This window comes from Paramisgurnus dabryanus, chromosome 1 (assembly GCF_030506205.2).
Source record: "Paramisgurnus dabryanus chromosome 1, PD_genome_1.1, whole genome shotgun sequence".
In the NCBI taxonomy this organism is placed as follows: Eukaryota; Metazoa; Chordata; class Actinopteri; order Cypriniformes; family Cobitidae; genus Paramisgurnus; species Paramisgurnus dabryanus.
The window spans coordinates 44,005,327-44,017,865 of record NC_133337.1 but is presented as its reverse complement, the minus strand read 5'-3'; the positions used below and the strand labels follow the sequence as shown (position 1 = coordinate 44,017,865).

Here is a 12,539-nt window from a genome sequence, read left to right as displayed (position 1 = left end):
TCCACTTTCCAGCTTTATAACTAAATATTTTTTTCTTTTCATTTAAAAACACATTTTTATTAGTGCTGGGCAAAGATTAATCACGGTTAATCGCATACAAAATAAAAGTGCATTTTTGTCTAATATATGTGTCTGTACTATGTGTAATTGTTATGTATATTTAAACAAATACATATATACATTTCAGGAATTTTTTATTTATATATCCATTTTCATTGTTAATATAAAATATAGAATATATAATAAATAAATAAATATATATACACATATAAATGTTTCTTAAATACATACATAAATGTGTGTGTATTTGTATATACATAATAATTATGCAAATTAATGCAAAAAATCGCTTTTATTTTGTATGCGGTTAATTGCGATTAATCTTTGCCCAGCACTAATTTTTATGTAATATGATGTAGATTATGTATTGCTGAATATTTATTGTGTATTCATTTTGTAGGAATGCCAGTTCAACATCATTTATAAAAGTCAACAAAAAAAAACTTGCATTTTTGGGGCTTAAAAGCTTTTTGATTAAGTATGAAAAGCCCTAATTCTTAAAGCAATGAGACAGAAAATGCTTTGTACATTTTTTTTCACAGACTTAGCCGCTGTTATAAATCACCACAACAACACGTTTATAAAAAGATACAAATTCTCAATGTGCTGTTACATGTAGTTTTTTCTTATATTGTCAAGCAATGGTGCATTATATCTACTGACTTTACTGCACTTAATTTTTGTTTTATAAAATCTTAAATCTTTTCTTCTTGATTTTTATTGTTATTTAATTTCCTATTCCTCTTTGGAAAACATACAGTTTGTTATTATTGTTCTAAAATGTGCTTTTGGGGTTTTATGGGCCTTTCTATGAGGCATTCCAAAAAAATATGATTCTGGCACCCCTCTGGTGTGTGGCACCCACCCATATGCATTGTATGCAGTATGTTCGCTATCCCCTTTTTATTCCCCCAAATGTAAACCCCCGATTGAACTATTAAACAGTCAAAGCAGTTCCAGCATCTCTAACAATTTTCTTATCCGCACAGGTGACTGGGACTATGGGAGGAATGCAGAATGGCCTTAAGGAGCACTTGTACCGATTGAATGAGATCTTTGCAGTGCGGGGAGACTTTGTTCAGACCCTGCAGTTCATGCAACAAATGGCAGACAACGTCATTAAGCAGCTACTGGGACTTCCTGAATGGGAAAAAGCAAAAGTAGACCTGGCCGCCATAGCAGATCAGACGGCATATGTGGAGTATTACAGGTAATGAGAAAGAGCATTTACAGTAACTTTTATATATATATAAATATATATTATATATATATATATATATATATATATATATATATATATATAACTTTTCCAAAGTGATTTTCAAAAATCATGCACCCTGCGTTGAATACATCTTTATTTTTGATAGTCTCAATACAGTAAAACATCTGGTAAAGCTGGATTTAAGTTTTTGAAAAATGTAGTGAAACATGTTAAGTGAAGATGTCAAATGTAATTGACAATAATGGTTGTATATGTGTGTCAAAGTGTACTGTAGTTCATAAAAAGAGACACATTATGCTATTCCCTGACCAGGTTTCAGTTTATGAAATATTAATATCTAAGTAACACACTCATCTATTATGGATTATTTGGGGGGTTGAAAAGCTTTTTGGAGTGACCACACCAGCAGACACACACTGAATAAGACTAAAGATAAGACTAAAATCCTCTCAAACTTTATTGTCTACTACACATGAGTTTACTGCTCTCACTTATTAACTTTGTCTGGGATGTTTCTTTTTTTGGGAATTTAAATGGTCTAAGCGCATTGTCTAAAGCGCGCGGTCTAAATGGGCGTGTCCGATGCCACTTTTGCTAATTTAACGACAGGAAAAATTGTTTATTCTCCGAGCACACGGTCGAAAAGGGTTATTCATTTTTACCTAATGAGTAATGGGTGTGTTTGGGGCGTAACGTGCAATAAACCAATGAGAGTCTTATCTCTCATCCCCTTTAAAAGCCAGTTGCGCTGGCGCTATGTCTAATCCCTATTTAGATGACAGACTTTGTAAACTGACAAACTAAGCGGAGGAAGAAGACCCCCAGTTTAAGATTAATGTTAAAAAATGTCTTGTTTTCATTTTTATTGAAATTTAATTTTTTTGGATTAAAACCTTTAAAAGTCGTTTTCTTTCAGTCATAGAAGTACAAATAGCAGGCTTTTAATTGCTGTTAATGTATTGCTATCCTACATAATCATTGTAATCTCATAAAATAATTTGCAAATATACAAGAAAAGGTTTGTACTCTAAATATACAAACATGAGATAAAGGATTTACAAACGTGCAGAGCCGAAGCGTTTTGGCACTAGAAAAGCACCATGGGATTTTTAAAAAGCATTACTTAAAATGTTTCTCATCTCACCATATCCACAGGTTCAGAGTCATCATGTACAATAAATCCATAAGATAGCATTTAAAAACATTTAAAAACAGATGCATTTGTTTAAAGCAAAGCATTTATTTACTTACCAGGCTTCAGGTGAAGCAGCTCTTGTGCCTTCTAACGTCTCATAATTACTCCTCATTTATGTCCAAGAGACTCAATAATAATCTTTTACATTCAATCCTTTAATCTTTCATATTTAAAAGCGTTTTTGTGCTGCTGCGCATTCATGTATGTGATAAGCAAACCTGTGTTGTCGTCCCGTTTATAGGCGCATATTTATACTGCGCTCTTTAAATAACAAAAAACATATTGCGGCATTGACTTTAGACCAGGTTTTAGTTGGTCAATGGCGTAGTCTATTTTAGTTGCTTTAAAATAGCAACGCGCCAACAATGCGCCTGAACACACCTCGTTTTCAGACCAAAACGCCCATTGGCGCAAAAGGGGGCACAAATGCATTTGCTATTTAACCAACGTGGCGCTAAACGTGAAAATTATTATTGCGCAGCGTTGAAACTAGCAAAAGACAATTGCGTCGTGCATAGCGCTGTATTGCGCCGGGTGTATGATAGAGCCCATGGACTGTTAATTTACTGTACATTATCGATGTGTATAATGACTGTGTATATCATTGCTTAGACCATTTTGAGACCTGAAACTCAAAAACACATGAGAGTTTCGGGAGAAAAATCTAAATAGATGATTTAGCCACATTCTCTTTTCTCGTTTCATTCTTATAAGCACACATAAACATCTTTCATGATGTTTATTTAGTTTATATAGTGTGACTGTATTCTCTGTAGGTGGTTGACATACCTGCTGATTCTGATTTTGGATCTGGTAATCTGTCTGGCTGCCTGTCTCGGCCTGGCCAAACAATCCCGCTGGCTGCTCACCACGTGAGTACATAACTACAATACATTACACTGGGTACGGCTCACTATTTGCATTTAAAGTATGGTACAAGATGACTGAAAAGATTAAAGGGTTTTTAAATCTGCAAGTGAGTTGAGGATAGCCCTGTGCCTCCTGTACATCTGGTTTATTTTTGCAGAAAATCAGACCTATTTAAGACATTTTTATGAATTTTTATGAAAATTAAGGATATTTTTCCTTCAAATTCCTACAGAGTAATACTTTACACTAGACATAATAACCCAGTACCAAAATTGTTCATCATACTAAAACAAACAATCTCTATTAATAGTTTTTAGTCACATGACTGACCAGGGCGGTTGGCAGGCGAGAAAGCGCCAGTTTACATTGGGCTCTCCGTAGAGAGGCAGCACAACCCGGTTAATTTTCTGTCTGTTTCAAGCCACGATTATTAAAGGGGTGGTTCAATGGTATTTCAAGCATTCTGACTTAATAACACAGTTATAGAGTTGTTTCCTCGTGCTAAACGTAGGCAAAGTGTCAAAAAGGCAGTTGGGCGTGCTACAGAGTATTTCTGTGCCGAATGCACTTCGCCAGGGTTCGTAAAAGTTTCGGAAAGTTTTTATTTCGATTACAGGTCCAACTGACATTTTAGGGGTTTCTATACGCATCACTTCTTTATATGGGCACTTCCCCGGAAAACCCCGCCCACCCGTCAATCAGCGGGAGACTAGAACTTGCAAACATCTTATCACGCGACACAGCGTTGTTTAATTTAAAAACTCAACAATGGCACAAATGAAGAAGTGTGTTTTTGGATGTAAGGAGAAGAAAGCCAGCCTTATGAAAACAATTGATATAGTTTATTATCAGGGGTAGCAGCAGAGTTTTGCGTGTTTGTTTGATGTTCTGGATTTTCCCAACTGGGTCATGAGTTGCATGCGGGAAGTAAGACTTCTGTCTTATGTTGGAAATAGGCGCGTGCATATTATATAAATGACACGAACATGTAGTGAATCATAAGTAAAACAGTGTTGAATAGTGTTGCATGACTCGTACTCGCTCCTCCCGCGGTATACGGTAACTCCTCCTTCTTCATTTTATCGTACGTTATCGGAAAGATTCGGTAAAGCTAATCTTTCTTTTATAAATCTGATTAAACCAAAGACTCTTCGGAGATATAAAGGATGTAATATTACTCTATAGGTACTCCAGATTAACATCAGAAATGCAGAAACAGCATGTGTTACTTGAGCTTTAAAATAAATTAAGATATGAACAAAAACTACAAGTTTTGGGCAATTAAATTCCCTTTCAAGGGAACTCCACGCTGCATCATGAAATGACACTTTGGGACACTGCTGGCGTGTGTCATTTCAAGACGCAGCATCTCGTTCCCTTTTTCCGGGAACCATGGTTAGATATGTAACCGAGATGTAATTTACAGAACCTGATTGCATATGTTATAGTCACTAAAACCTGTCAGATTAATGCCAGACCACTTTGGCTATGTTTAGGTGTATTTCATGGAAAATTGCTCGCCTTCCTAGACAGGGATTAGCTTAAAGGGATAGTTCGGCCAAAAATGATATTAAACCCATGATTTACTCACCCCCAAGCTGTCCGAGTTGCATATTTCCATTGTTTTTCAGACAAACAAATTTTGTCAAATTTTTGTATTTAAAACTTTATTAACGAAAATAAATACCTTCCTATGCGCCGCCATCTTAGTCGCGTCCGCATTCAGGATGAGAGCTTACGCAGCCTACGGAGGCTACTCTGCTGCTGCTCTGTGCTCCCGCCCTCCGAATTTGTCATACGTCACTAAGAAAAGTGCGTACACTACGCTAATACTCTCTCCTGAATACAGAGGAGTCTAAGATGGCGGCGCTACCGGAAGGTATTTATTTACGTTAATAAAGTTTTAAATATGGATATTTCTACAACAACACCGCGCGGATTACCATCAGAAGACCTTTGTTTATCATCCTGGAGCTGTTTGGATTTAATTTGTGAAGGATGGACACACTTTTTTTGGACTTGAAGGTCGTGGACTATGGGTGGACCCCGTAACATTACATTTAATCAACTGAAAGATCTAAAACATTTTCTAAAATATCCGAAAATGTGTTTGTCTGAAAAACGATGGACATATGCAACTCGGACAGCTTGGGGGTGAGTAAATCATGGGTTTAATATCATTTTTGGCCCAACTATCCCTTTAAACCAGTACTAGGCCTTAGTTAAATTAGGATATTTAAGTCATTTTTAAAAGCATAATTTATAATAAAAAAACACTACTGGTGTGCATCTTGAGCCACAACACTTGCACTGATATATTTAAGGATATGACAGAGAAAGTTGTTTACGATTGTTTACGAGTGCAAAAGAGTTTGAAAACATTGCATCAAATCAATTTTGCAATTTCACATAACAATTTTTTAGCTAACTTTAGCAGTTAGTGTAACTAATTTTGGTTGCCTCAGTACGTGACAACAATTACACAAAGATATGATTTGTGGTTAAAAATAGAGTGATTGATTCATCCAGTGTTTATGTAAGATAACCAAGTGGTCACTTTAAATACGAGTGATTCTGTTTCCTCTCACTGAGAAAAAGCCACATACGTTTGTCACAACATTTTTAAATTCTTCTTTTCTGGGTTTTCGTCTTTGACGGCATTCTGTAAAAGCATAGCCCAGGCTTGTCTCCTCATCGGTTAGTGCATTTTATTGCACAACAACTATTCAGTAATTAAGCCAAACTAAAGAACGCTTGCTTCTTAACCTGCGGTCAATGGCAGGTAGCGCTCTCTTGCCTGTCAGGGAAGTGCATGACTACACATGAAAACTATCAATAGCTGGAATTTTGGTGAAGGTGAAGGCACATCAGGAAATCTGACTGTTTGTTGGTATCCAGCTAGCTTTTAACAAATGCCCAATATATTTACATTAGACACTTGTAGAGTTGATCAGCTGCTTTGAATTTGAACAACAGAAGAGATGGGATGGATTTTCTCTTTAAAAAAGGATATTTGTTTATTATGCTGTGTTACATACCTGTTAGTTGCAATGTATTATTTGTGTTCAGTATTATTTTTCCTTGATCTTTGTGTTGTGTCTGTGTACAGAATGATGGTGTTTGGTGTTCTCACTCTGATCCTGAGCTGGGCGTCTCTTGGAGCGGATGTGGCCACAGCAGTGGTGAGTTTTAGCCTACAGGCCATTTCTGACTCCTCATGTATTGACCATAATATCAATCTTAGAAATCAGATATTGGTGCTTCTTAAGCAATAGAGACATGTCCTGTGTTTTTTTTTTTATTAAAGGAATAGTCAATTTTCTTAAGAGAAAAATCCAGATAATTTACTCACCACCATGTCATCCAAAATGGTGATGTCTTTCTTTGTTCAGTCGAGAAGAAATTATGTTTTTTGAGGAAAACATTGCAGGATTTTTCTCATTTTAATGGACTTTAATAAAGCCCAACATTTAATACTTAACTCAACACTTAACAGTTTTTTTTCAATGGAGTTTCAAAGGACTCTAAACGATCCCAAACGAGGCATAAGGGTCTTATCTAGCGAAACGATTGTCATTTTTGACAAGAAAAATAAAAAAATATGCTCTTTTAAACCACAACTTCTCATCTAGATACGGGTGTGATGCGCCAGCGTGACCCCACGCAATACGTCATGACGTCAAGAGGTCACAGAGGACGAACGCGAAACTCCGCCCCAGTGTTTACAAGCGTCTTGAAAGAGGACCATTCCTATGTTGTTGTATGTCAACTGATACTAATTAATGTCTTTGTGTCAGTTTATTGTTTACAATGGTCCGCAAATGTGCGTTTTATATATGTAACACGTGACCTTCCTACGTCACTATGCATTTACGTTAGGTCACGCTGGACCGGACCTAGACGAAAAGTTGTGGTTTAAAAGTACATATTTTTTATTTTTATGGTCAAAAATTACAATCGTTTCGCTAGATAAGACCCTTATGACTCGTTTGTGATCGTTTATAGTCCTTGGAAACTCTGTTGAAAAAAACTGTTAAGTGTTGAGTTAAGTATAAAATGAGAAAAATCCTGCAATGTTTTCCTCAAAAAACATAATTTCTTCTCGGCTGAACAAAGAAAGACATCAACATTTTGGATGACATGGTGGTGAGTAAATTATCTGGATTTTTCTTTTAAGAAAATGGAATATTCCTTTAAGTTTATTTAACCAAGTTCAGGAGGTCATGTGAGCCAACCAATCAGCATGAAGAAGTGCGTTTAAATAGCTGTCCCGTGACAGTTTTTTGCAGCATCCCTTCTCCACCCCATCAACTCATGCTCAGCTCGGAGTCCTCCCCTCGGACAGCACAAATCTATTTAAAAGTCAAAAACCCATCTTGAAAGCACTGTCTTAACCTCTTCAAATCATTGCTTTAAATAAAGCCTTAGTTTTCATTGAGTTCAAAAACCGAATGCATGGACTTTTTTCTGCAAAAATAGTTACTGTGCTGCAAGCCACTGTCCACTGCATGTTTACATAGACAATTTAAAAATCACTTTTGGAGCTTTCGGACTTTTGCTGTCCATTACGGTATATTACTGTAGGTTACTGCAATCCAGGGGCATTGCCAATATGAACATTTGGTGCACAAGTGTGAATCATTTTACTTTCATATTATGTTCGCTTTCTCTCCCACATGCTTATTTTCTCCTACTTAAACCTCAAACTGGCATTTTAATTGCTTTGCATGCCCATAAACAGCTACCCACAAACCAATTATACCCCTAACTTGAACCAACAATCAATAGTCCATCAGAGGACCTGCTAGCTGGTGTGTGGATATGCACACATTTAAAAAAGCACATACTGTATAGATAGATTTGTGAGTCAAGGAATAAAATATTTCCCCTATCAAAAATATTGCTCATTTAGTGAAAAATCTAGATCTGCAACCTTCTCAGTATTAGTGAACAAGTTTCCTGCAGGAGTAAGAAAGAGATGCACAGGACTTTGATCTAACAGCTAATGAATTAATGCATATAGCAAGGTTTTGAGCCTTATGCTGCGTTCACACCAGCCATGGTAGAGGCATCAAGCGCGAGTGATTTCAATGTTAACTCTTTCACCGCCAGCATTTTAAAAAAAGTTGCCAGCCAGCGCCAGCGTTTTTCAGGATTTTCACCAAAGTTTAATGCCTTCCAGAAAATGTTCTTCTTTAAATATATAAACATACAATATACCAAATGAAAGAACAGACCCTCTGCTTTCAAAAAAAAAAAAAAACGTTTCATCCTACCTTTAGTGGTTCTTTTGCAATCAGCTTTTGAATATGGGTAGGTTTTTGCAAAAACACCATATTTTGAGCAAAAAGCAGAGATAATTCCATTTTTATGACGGACTTTTCATAGAGATCCCATTCAGAGCGATCTTTAAAACAGACACGGACATGCAGCAGCTTGCCATAGGGCAATACTTCCGGTTTTAAAAAGTTGCGGAAGGGCGCCACCTGGTGGATAATAGCGGTATTGCAGAAAGACGGAAAATCTCGTCATTGGCGGGGAAGCGTTTTCTCTTAATTGACGAGATATCTCGTCAATGGCGGGGAAAGAGTTAAGACTGGTTGACGCGCGTCTGGCGGCATTCGCACGTCTAGTTCACGCGAATGGTGCAAATCGAGCTTTGCCGCGGGAAAAGTAAAAAAATTTGAACTTCGGCGGAAAATGCGCTGCGTTAACCAATCAGGAGCCTGCTCTAGTATTGACGTGATTACAGGACGCGAGCAGAGTTGCAGAAGCCCCTCCCATGACCCAAATTTCCACGTGAATGTCTTGATGACTAGAATGAAGCGAGTTAACTAAAAATGTTCAAGCGGCAAACTAGATGCAGTACACGCAAATTTGACGCCTCAAACGCGGCTGGTGTGAACCCATTGTCGCTTGGCTTTGGGGTTAGATTTGGGGTTTGGGTTAGGATGTCATTTTATGTAACAGAAAGTGGTTCTAACCCCAAACCCAAGCTACAATTGTAAAAAATAGGAAAAACAATTGAGTAACCAAAACGTGAAACTGACACAGAAGAGAAAGTCTGTGGTACAGACACAGAAAAGGTGGGGATCCGTGACAATGACCTGGATCAATGAGCAAAATATGCCGTGATAATAACATGGAAATTCGTTAGATCAGGCTGTTTTTTTTTCAGATAAGCGCTTTGGTTGCTTTGATACTTTTGCTTTGTTTATCAGTCGTTAAATGATGCCCCAGTTGGTTGTTGTAATATTTGCCCCGCCCATCCTCCACTGTGATTGGACGGCCAAGTGAAAAGTGACATTGACTTTGTGATTTTTTTTGCTCCAGCGCAGTCAGAATCCGCCAGCTGCTGCCGTTTTTGAAAATCTCAACCATTTTTTTGACATTTTCTGACAATGTATGCTGGGTTGTTTTAGCCCATTTTAGGGTCAGATATAAAAATGTTCAGGGATGAAATTTTTGACCCAACACTGTGTCAAAAATATTTTTTGAAAGCATTTTTTGTAGTTTTTTTTTTTTTTTTGAAGGGTTCTTTGGGAGAACTAAATAAGTTTTTTTTAATCTCTTTACTCCTCATATTATATGCTATAGGCTATAATTTACACGTTTTTTATGTGTGTTATTGTTATTTACTGTAAGAGTGCTTTGCTACAATGCAACATTGTATAAAGTCTGTGGCCTGCTATCCGTTCCAATGAAAAACAAAATCACAAAATCCCCCATCCGTTACAATGTATACAGTACATAGCTGGATTTTTCCTCACCTTGGGGAATTTTTATGTCATTGCTATATGCAAATTTATGTTTGACAGGAACACACGTTCCTTTCACACCCTGAAGATGTTTGTGTGCGGGCTATGTGTGAAAGCGCGTGCATGCGTTGGCGTTTCTGCATGTCTATTTTTTTCAGACATTAAACAGACATTATAGTATCACATTTCCACTGAGACCCTGTAACAGTATGTTTCCTGTTGCCTGTATGTGTGCGGTTTGTGTGGTTTGGCACATGTTTAATGTTCCTTCCTGTCATGAAGATACTTTATTTGGATTTGCACACGTGAGTTTATGGTAAAGGAGAGGGTGTGCGTGTATGCTCCTGTTTGTATTTCCTGCCTGTGTGGATTTAGGTCCTTTGACCTGTAGCCCCAAACATCCTGGAGAGACAGAAGTGTGTTTAGTTAAAATACAGCCATGCAAGACACACCCGACATATCCAGTTTACTATAATGCATTTTCCTGAATGCTTTTTAAAATTATGTATGTGGGTTTTGCGGTCTAGGGCACAAGTGATTTCTGTGTTTCGCCCGACAAATATCTGATGAACCAAACAAAAGATGTTATCAGTTCGGGTGAGTGGATCTTTTTTTTTGAGTTTGTACGTTTGTGCATGTGTGTTTCCCCTCCATCTATCAATCAAGTTTTCACTTATTGATCCAAATAAAACAATTAATAAATATCATAAACATATTATCAATTACTAGTTATTAAATTTTATGCACAATGATTTTATTTATTTTTATCTCTTTCTAGATATCGTGCACTATTACCTGTACTGCAGCCAGACCCTCCCAAACCCATTTCAACAGGTACTATGGTTTATACAAATTATTACATAATTTTATAACTTTGTCTGCATCCATCTGTAGACTTTCTGTATATTTCAAAAAGTCCCGTGAACCGTAAGTCGCGATCAACTTTACTTTCCTGTTGTGACAGATTTCCGAGTGAAACGGTAGATTGCGCGATGAAAAAAAGTGGGCGTGGCTTGCGTTTTCCACTATGATTTGATTGGATAAAGAAAAGTAGGCGTTTCATTCAGAAATAAAACTGGCAGCAGATTGTTGGAGGGGGCGGAGTTAACGGATGCTCCGCCTAAGCCATCAAACTGACATTATCACAAAAGGATCACCACAAGGGGGCAGAAGTTTATGTTCAGATTTTGAAACAAGTTTATGAGGGCACATTAATAAAAAAATATATATGACCCATAAGAAAAAATATTACATAAAAAATAAGAATAGTCAGTTTTGATTTCATTGGGACTTCAATCACACATGTAATCTTATTTATGTAGTACCTTAAAGGATTAGTCAATTTTCTTTAAAAAAAATCTAGATAATTTACTCACCACCATGTCATCCAAATTGTTGATGTCTTTCTTTGTTCAGTCGAGAGGAAATTATGTTTTTTGAGGAAAACTTTCCAGGATTTTCCTAATTTTAATGGACTTTAATGGACACCAACACGTAACACGTTTTCAACGGAGTTTCAAAAGACTCTAAATTATTTCAAAAGAGGCATAAGGGTCTTATCTAGCGAAACGATTGTCATTTTTTACACAAAAAATAAAAATATGCACTTTTAAACCACAACTTCTCGTCTATCTCCAGTTCTGTGATGCGCCAGCGCGACCTCACGCAAAACGTCATCACGTCAAGAGATCACGGATGATGTATGCGAAACTACGCCCCAGTGTTTACAAGTGTGGAGAAAGAGGACCGTTCCGAAGTTGTTGTATGTCGGATGATACTAATTAATGTCTTTGTGTCAGTTTATTGTTTGAAATGGTCTGCAAATGTGCGTTTCATATATGTAACACGTGACCTTTCAACGTCACTACGCAATTACGTGAGGTCGCGCTGGCTCGTCACACAGCCGGAGGAAGAAGAGAAGTTGTGGTTTAAAAGTGCATATTTTTAATTTTTCTTGTCAAAAATGACAATCGTTTCGCTAGATAAGACCCTTATGCCTCGTTTGGGATCATTTAGAGTCCTTTGAAACTCTATTGAAAAAACTTTTAAGTGTGTTAAGTGTTGGGGTCCATTAAAGTCCATTAACATGAGAAAAATCCTGGAAAGTTTTCCTCAAAAAACATAATTTCTTCACGACTGAACAAAGAAAGACAAAAACATTTCGGATGACATGGTGGTGAGTAAATTATCTCGATTTTTTAGGAAAATGGACTAATCCTTCAAACAGACTTTGCACCTGTGTTGCCTTAAAACTACCTATGTAGGAGCCAGTAAGAACCGGTTCTCGATTCACATCTTTGTTACTGCATCTGACTTATCGATCTTACACTCCTGATACTTTTTCTATCCCAGACTCTTTCTTTCTGAGTTCATTTGTCTCAATGCATCCCTCAGGGATTTTAGTGTTGGGCATTAAAAGGCCAGTGTCCTACAT

At 37.0% G+C, this 12,539-nt stretch overlaps 1 protein-coding gene across 4 annotated transcripts in view; it reads left to right on the top strand.

Moving 5' to 3' along the window:
• Window positions 1-12,539, top strand: part of ttyh2 (tweety family member 2) — a 77,606-nt gene that overhangs the window by 50,633 nt on the left and 14,434 nt on the right. For all 4 annotated transcript variants that reach the window (XM_065262412.2, XM_065262410.2, XM_065262411.2 and 1 more), the window contains exons 4-8: window positions 1,050-1,270; window positions 3,254-3,349; window positions 6,457-6,529; window positions 10,633-10,702; window positions 10,884-10,939. In XM_065262412.2, the coding sequence (XP_065118484.2) occupies window positions 1,050-1,270; window positions 3,254-3,349; window positions 6,457-6,529; window positions 10,633-10,702; window positions 10,884-10,939 (516 nt within the window). The remainder of the gene's footprint in view (window positions 1-1,049; window positions 1,271-3,253; window positions 3,350-6,456; window positions 6,530-10,632; window positions 10,703-10,883; window positions 10,940-12,539) is intronic.